General features: G+C 38.7%; 1 protein-coding gene across 16 annotated transcripts in view; it reads right to left on the bottom strand.

Annotated features, from left to right (window-relative positions):
- The window catches only part of RyR (Ryanodine receptor), a 169,685-nt gene continuing 162,136 nt past the window's right edge, over positions 1-7,549 (bottom strand). For 9 of the 16 annotated variants that reach the window (XM_075309540.1, XM_075309539.1, XM_075309543.1 and 6 more), the window contains exons 27-31: positions 4,511-4,811; positions 4,017-4,127; positions 3,541-3,960; positions 3,279-3,480; positions 1-3,210 (exon numbers count right to left, since the gene is read on the bottom strand). In XM_075309540.1, coding sequence (XP_075165655.1) covers positions 525-3,210; positions 3,279-3,480; positions 3,541-3,960; positions 4,017-4,127; positions 4,511-4,811 — 3,720 coding nt within the window. In that variant the 3' untranslated portion in view covers positions 1-524. Of the gene's footprint in view, positions 3,211-3,278; positions 3,481-3,540; positions 3,961-4,016; positions 4,152-4,510; positions 4,812-7,549 lie in introns of all 16 variants that reach the window. The other 7 variants (XM_075309545.1, XM_075309537.1, XM_075309536.1 and 4 more) reach the window with 1 other exon arrangement.

The following is a 7,549-nucleotide window of genomic DNA, read 5'->3' as shown; positions in this document are numbered from 1 at the left end:
TTTTTAAATAAGTAAAATTTATTTAATAAATCGTACATGTTCATCTAACAATAGAGTATATATGTAAGTATGTATGTATTCACTCATATATTCACAAAATTTCTATACAAATAAATAATCAAATTAATAATTTTTCTATTTTCGATCTGAGCCTTGTACGGAGTTTCGACGTTTTCTATCGCTCTTTTGGGCGAATTCACACTTTCTTGAGATTTTACAATAAAATTTAACATTGACTAGGTTAGACAAATGTGTGATTAGTTACAATATATAGGCTTTGTTTGCTGTCAATTTGCTGAAAGAATTGGCTATTAGTTGAATAAAATTTAACTTAGTTTAGTATGTTTAGAGGTTCATATTTGTGTATATATAAATACATACTAGGTATAAAGTTAATAAAAAGTGATTGTTTTTACGACTTTGTTTATTACTTTCATTTAGATAAAAACACTATAAAAAATTGTCTAAAAAGATTTTGTTGTGGCATAGGGGGTGGGAACTACGGAGTTTCATTGATGGGGAAATTAACCGCCACCACCACCACCAGAGAGCTCATCTTCATATTGCTTACGGAAACAGTCACCTACTGGGAAGAAGTCCCAGCTGCGCTGTTGATACATGTTCCAGACGTAGGTCTCCTGACCCGTGTACTCTGTGTCAGGCTTATTAATCAAATGCATAAGGAAGAACATGTAGTTGGCTAAGTTGTGCTCCTTCTGAACATGGGTGTCGAAACCATGCGGTACTATATCAAAGAAGTCTTTGCCCATGCCGCATATGAAACAATTAGATTCCATATTTTCCTTCACTGATTCCAATTGATCACGAAGTTCACCGAAGGCATCAATGATCAAACCTTGAATGATGGCCAAGAGAATAACAATGACGAAGAAGAAGAAAGTGATATCGAAGATAATGCGGTAGACCTCGTATTCATCGCCAACGGGATCACCAATTTCGTCACCAATACCACCTCCTGCTCGAACACCTTTGTAGAGATGGAAGACGAAACAGGTCAACATGTCGTGACATTTCTTATCGATTTCTTCGTCCTCTTCTTGTATGTAGAACTTGCGGAAGAAGTTGAAAGCGATGACCGTGTAGATGTACACGATAATGGTAAGCAGCATCACCGTCAACACTAATTGTTTGCCATTGTGGGTTACGGATTGCAAAATGGTACGTAGAGTCTTAAAACCAACAGCAACATCAAGCAAGTGAGCGGCAAAGAAGAAGTTGTTAAAGTTGCCCATAACTGAGAATGAGAAGTACCAAAGGGAATAGAGGAAAGCATTGTCGGTAAATGTCACACCGGCTTTCCAAACCTGATAACGCCAATCGATATTCGTTATGCACTTAATAAAGCCACCTTCTTCGCTTTCTTGGGCCATAAATGCACTCTTCTCCATGCCCAGAAGATTGGAAATGGAATCGAAGTCATAGGTCTCGCTGTACTTTTGGCGTACCTTCTTCTTGACGAATTTGTCCCAATAGTTGACGGGGAAGGATTTAGCCGATATCACCAATTTATCCCAATGAGATTTGAAGTCATCGTCTTCGGGCTGCTCAGCAATAAATAGACCATCGAACTCCAAACGGCGGGCAATTTCTTTTTCGCGTTTGAAAATGGCCAAGGGAACTTTCAGATGGTAATAGGCAATCAGCATAGCCAATGAGACCAGACTGTGTAAGAGAGCTGCCATTCGTATCACATGTTCCATATAGAAGTAGTCCTCGTCCACGTGAACCTTTTCCGGTAGTTCATCCTCCTCGTCTCCGCCATCGCCCGATCCGTCACCTGATCCCATTCCAGAGCCTGCCATTCCAGCACCGGAGCCTGAGCCCAAAATCAAGACATCATCGCCTGAAGATTCTTCGTCGTTAGCGAATGAGGTAACCTTGTAGAAGAGCAACATGAAATTAATACTGAAAGCCAAGACCAGAGCAACATATTTCAAATTGTAGAAGTTGCGGGCCAAGAAACTAACAGCACGATGAGTGTATTGAGAGAAATCGATTTGGTTGACTGCAGGGGTTTCTTGGGGAGTACTGGAGGATTTCTTAGCTTCAGCTTCGATGGAGGCCATGGCTGCTTCTTGGGCCTTCTGAGCCTCTTGACGCTCTTGAGCAGCCTTCTTGGCAGCCTCACCACCGAGAAGGTCAACAATTGATACGGGTTCTGGATGATGGACAGCTTCTCCTTCAAGTGCAGCTTCAGCAGATGGTCCTCCGTCTTCAGGACTAGATTCGCCTGTTTCCTCCATTGATGATGTCGGACTTCCTCCAGAAGATTCATGTACAGTTACCTTGTATTGTCCATTCTCTTCCTTATTGATGTCCAGACCAAACGCTTGTACTGTTCCCGGAGGTTCTTCAATCGGTAATGGAGGTAACGCTCTACCGAATGTTTCTTCCTCCTGAGGAGGCTCTTCAACTTCTTCAGGGGCAGGGCCACGCATCAGATTCATCAAAATTCCAAATATATAACGCAACACAGCAAAATGAGCATAGCCAGTGTAGTAGAACATGTAGAAAATTGCCTTAAAGAATCCAATAATTAGCTCCGGTACCGTTTTCGTTTGCATAACACCGATCTGGTGTTTGATATTAGCTGGACTAAACATGTGGACGCCAAACTTCAAGCCGTCTTTTACTGCTGTGATGGTGCGTCTAATGGGATCTCTGGCTGCCCGCTCTTCTTCTTCCTCACTCATGTACGAACTGTAGGAAGGATCGCGCTTTACATTGCCACCGCCGTCATCCGTAGCCATAAGTCCCGAAGCATGTGTCATTTCAAAAATGGCGTCCTCGCAGAAGTTCACGAATGCCTCAAGTTTCTCCTTGTCACCTCCCTCAGTCACAATGGAATAGAAGAAGGCACGTTTTGATTCCTTAATCTGTGGTTTCTCCCATTGTTCAATGTTGGAGTCTTTAATTTCAAAGTATACTCGTTCGATTCTCTTAGAGCTACCCAGAATCTCAATACGTCCCAAGAAGGGTTCGAAGTAGTTCAAAACAGAACCTGCCGTTTCTAGGAAGCGAGCCAATCTAGGTTCATTAGGCATGTGTTCACTTAAGTTAGTCAGCAATACAGCCAAGTTAAAACCGATTTCCGTAGATGGCTCATGGAAACGGTCGACAAATGCCACATAATCGATCTTGCCCTCGTGATTGCGTTCGCAGCAAGCCAGCAAGAAATCAATTTCCTCCCTTAAAGAGAAAGCAATATTAGTTTGTAAAGAACACACTAATATGTAGGCACTTAAAAGTTGACTTACGGTGTATAGTTCTTCGATTGTTCCATTTTATCCCTGAAATCTTTTGGTGTGACCCAGCCTTCGTTCTTGATATCGATTTCCATGAAACTGGGGGATTCAATTAGATCCTTCAATTTCAAGAACATATCGAAATATTTCAAGATCAATTCCACATTGCTGGCTGATTCCACCAAGGTGTCCACCATCTGTTTGCCAATCGTACCTACGAAAGATTTTAAGAAGATAAGAATTTAATAACTATTCACATTTTGAAATAGTTTACCATTGACAACGTTGCCTTCCAACATGGAGAGCATCATTGTTATCATATCCTTTTGCAGGTTCAAGAGTTCCTTCAGCAGATCAACTTGACTGGAGTGTTTTGATAATTTCTCCTGCATATGGGAGAAAAGGAAGAGGAAGCCTCCAACAGCATCCCACAATCTGGAGTGAGCCAAAGCCTGTTGATTAAGTGTACAAGGACCCTGAATGACTTCAGTAAGAGTGTTGAAAACCTGGCTGGCAACGCCAATTGCTTTAAAGAAGTTTGCTTTTCCAGCCGGATCAATTATTTCCTTGCTCGAGTAATGCCAATAAAAGTCCATGATAGATTCCTGAAGACGCAATAGGTAATCGACGGTACAGATGACCACATTCACAGTTGTCGTATTTCCCGCCTGAGTACGCAAATAGTTCTGCCAATCTACACAAAAACCAAATCAGTTTTAATTACCACTTTAACTTACCAAAGGGACTTACCCAAATTGTGACCTTCACAAGTCAGTTGAATGAAACGGAAGAGCGCACAAGTGAATTCGGCATCATGCATATTCTTCTCTCCAGCAGCACCTTCTGAGCCTACACCAAGACCTGCACCCGCACTTGGAATGTATTCTTTGTTTGCAAAGTTTACAATATTGTGTGGGGACAACAGGATAATTCATGCGGAGTGGTTGGTGATGGGTTGGTGGTTGGTTGGGGGTACAGTGCAATTTAACAACAAAATCGGGAGGTGTATGACAATTTTGAAAAAATAAAAGCGTGCAAGGACAATGGTGAAATTACCAAATTAAAAATAATAAAAGAATCGAAACTTAACGAAAGAAAGAGTACCACTACACACACAAATCAAATAGGGAAATAAAAATACACAACGACTACCGAAGGATGGATCATGGATGGGAAGGATATGAGAATGGATGAAGGTTAGGTTTGTGTATGGTAGACTTAGTACCTAAGTGTAATGATATTACCTTCTGCTTTGGTGTTTCTTTCAAAAGCATCCAAGTCCAAGACACTGCACGAATTCATTAGACCAGCAATGGAGGTGAAGAAGCCAACATCCTTTTTCTCTTTCAAATGGTTCAACATTCCCATTTGAATGTCGATATTACCGCCTCGTAAAATGGATATACCTAAGTTAAGAGTTGTCATGACCATTTCCGAAGGTATACCCTTGGAGGCGGATATATGCAACAATACCATTTCAGCTACGCCGCGGTTGGACAAACGGGCTTGATGGAATAGTAGTTTTTGTTTTTCCATCTCTTGTTCCTAATATAAAGGGGTAAATGGGAGTTTTAATAAAATAGCATATTACTTTTTCCATAACAGAAAAACAAACAAATTGTAATGAAGAGCTAATATACAATCCATTATATCATTTATGTACTAAGGTACCTCATTGAATGTACTTCATACAAAAACGTTTTGACTGCATATCATAGATAAGATATATTTTTGAGTTTAACAAAAAAAAATTAAACAAAATGCAAACGGCTATTTAATGTCATTAAATATCTAGTAAAGAAATTGTCGATATGATGTATTCCGAAAGAACAAATGTTTCTACTTTATTTCTGTGTGGAATGAGTACACTCAGAGAAGGATTAAACATGTTACATGTTCTCCGTCCAAACATAACATTTTGTTCTTGAAATGTATTTGGGATGATTATATTCCTTCTTTAGATGTCGATTTCCCAATAAAGGGAATTGGTGAGGATGTGTACTAGCATAGAAATTTGCTAGTGGATACAGTAGAAAAATCTGCTCAAATAGTGATTGGGGTATAATAACGCCTTGAATAATGGGCCCATCGTGGTGAAATTTTGCACTAACTCGTCTTTTGTCTGTAGGCAGGTCAAGTTCGAAGATGGGCTATAGCGGCCTGGTTTTTATATAGGATAATTCGATTTGGGGTTTTTAGCATCTATAAACCGTAATTTTTATACGATTTGCATGAAATTAAAAATGTCGAGGTGCTTTAGGCCCGTAAATAGGTGTGTCCAATAAGGTGTGAATCGGTCTATGTTTCGGTATAACGCACATCTCCATGTTTTTGTGTAGCCACTATATGGACTGATCTCCGGATTTGACTATTTGGGCTTCTAGACACCGCAATTTTAATCCGATTTGTCTGAAATTCAAAACATACAGGTTTGTCGGTTCATGTTTTGGTAGAGTCTCCATATAGACCGATCTCCTGATTTGATTTCTTGATCTTCTAGAAATGTAAATTTTAACTTGTTGGGATTCTAGACATCGCAATTTTCATTTGATTTGCTTGTCATTGAAAATCCAGAGGTATTATAAGTCCATAAACAAGTGTGCCAAATGTGGTGTGTATCGGACCATCTTTTGGCATAGCCACCATATAGACCGATCTCACGATTTGACTTCTTGAACTCCTAGAAATCGCAATTTTCATCGGAGCTGCCGTGCTCATTATGGTAATGCGGGTAAAAATTTATAGAATTTAGATTTCAAATTATATGAAAAGCGCTCTTTCATCGCAATGAAAAATATATTGTCTTGAGGCCAAAGATTTCATGTTCTAATACGTATGTGAATTTTGCTTAGCATAGAAGACGCATTTCTCTAATATAACGTTTTTTCCTGTGCGAAATTTCACGAAAATCGGACAATGTGGTCTTATGGGTGTAAATCGTGCGAACGATATATTGGAGCTATATCTAAATCTGAACCAAAATCAATAGCATTCTGCTCTGACCCAAAACACATACTGTGCCTGGGCTTTGATTACAAAAATGTGTTTACAGACCGAGGGACGGACATAAATAGATTGACTCAGGAGGCGGGCCTGAACAATATTCCCAAAGACACCATGTGTCTATCCTAGCTTTCAACAAAAAATGAGAAGTGAATTTAAACTGTGCCGTAGACTATAAAACTATAAGCATCGTACGTTTGCATCTAATATGATTGAAACTCAACATGTGGAGTATGCGAATGTGTCACATATGTTCCCAATCAGATATAGCCCCATATAAGTCGATAGCATAAGCGTAGGAAGGTCTCTGGGGAGGGGGCTTAGACCCCCCCAGAAAAATTTTAGCCCCCCCCAGAATTTGAAAACCTATTTACGATTTTCCATTTTTTTTTAATAAACAAGCCCTGCCAAAAAATCGTCGCCAAAAAAGTAATGAAAATGATCTTTTTGGATCCGGAAGTGGTGCAAAATTGGCGAAGAAGCGATGAATTTAACATGGGCTTGTCATAGGACGGAAGTCCTCCATTTCAACAGCCGTTGCACTGAATTTGCATCACTTCTTTAGGTGTGATCCGAATTCAATGTTTTGAATGTAAATTAAAAAATTCTGTTATATTTTGTCAAATAAATAATTTTTATAATTTTTTATGGATTCTAATGCTTGTCGGAAACGTTTGACCTCAAATATTTTCAAAAATTCACAAGTTTTTCAGATTGGATTTAGAATTTTTTTCGACAAAATTCAATTTGTACCATTTTATGAATTCTTACTTCGTTTTTAAGGTATTTGAAACAAAAAAGTTAAAATTTCCCATTAAAAGTATGAAAAAACCAAGTTATAAAAATTGAATTTAAAGAACTTCCTGAGTAGTTAAAATAAAGAACATCATTGGGAGTACATCTTCTGGAAGTGCTTTTAAAGTTGTGTCTTTGGAAGAACTTCCAAATTTTTTTGCTGGGAAATGTGTGGAACTACTTTTACTTGCTTTATTATAAATTAATTTTCGAGTTATTTTGATGTCTATTTTTTTATTCATTTTTATGAAATAAAACATTAATTGAAATATAAATAAATGAAATATAAATTTTTAGCTAGGGGGCTATAGCCCCCCCTAGGAAAATTGTCTAGCTACGCTAATGGTCGATAGCTGGATTTAACTTCTTGAACATACACCACTAAAGAGTATAACCTCAGTTATTTGTATACCCATTTACAACCGTAGTAAACACATTTATACTAAGATAAACAAAATCTGACAAAGGCTCCATATTATTCCATA

Source organism: Haematobia irritans, chromosome 5 (genome assembly GCF_050003625.1).
Source record: "Haematobia irritans isolate KBUSLIRL chromosome 5, ASM5000362v1, whole genome shotgun sequence".
Taxonomy (NCBI): domain Eukaryota; kingdom Metazoa; phylum Arthropoda; class Insecta; order Diptera; family Muscidae; genus Haematobia; species Haematobia irritans.
Note: the sequence above shows the minus strand (reverse complement) of the source record. Positions and strands in the feature narration are given on the sequence as shown.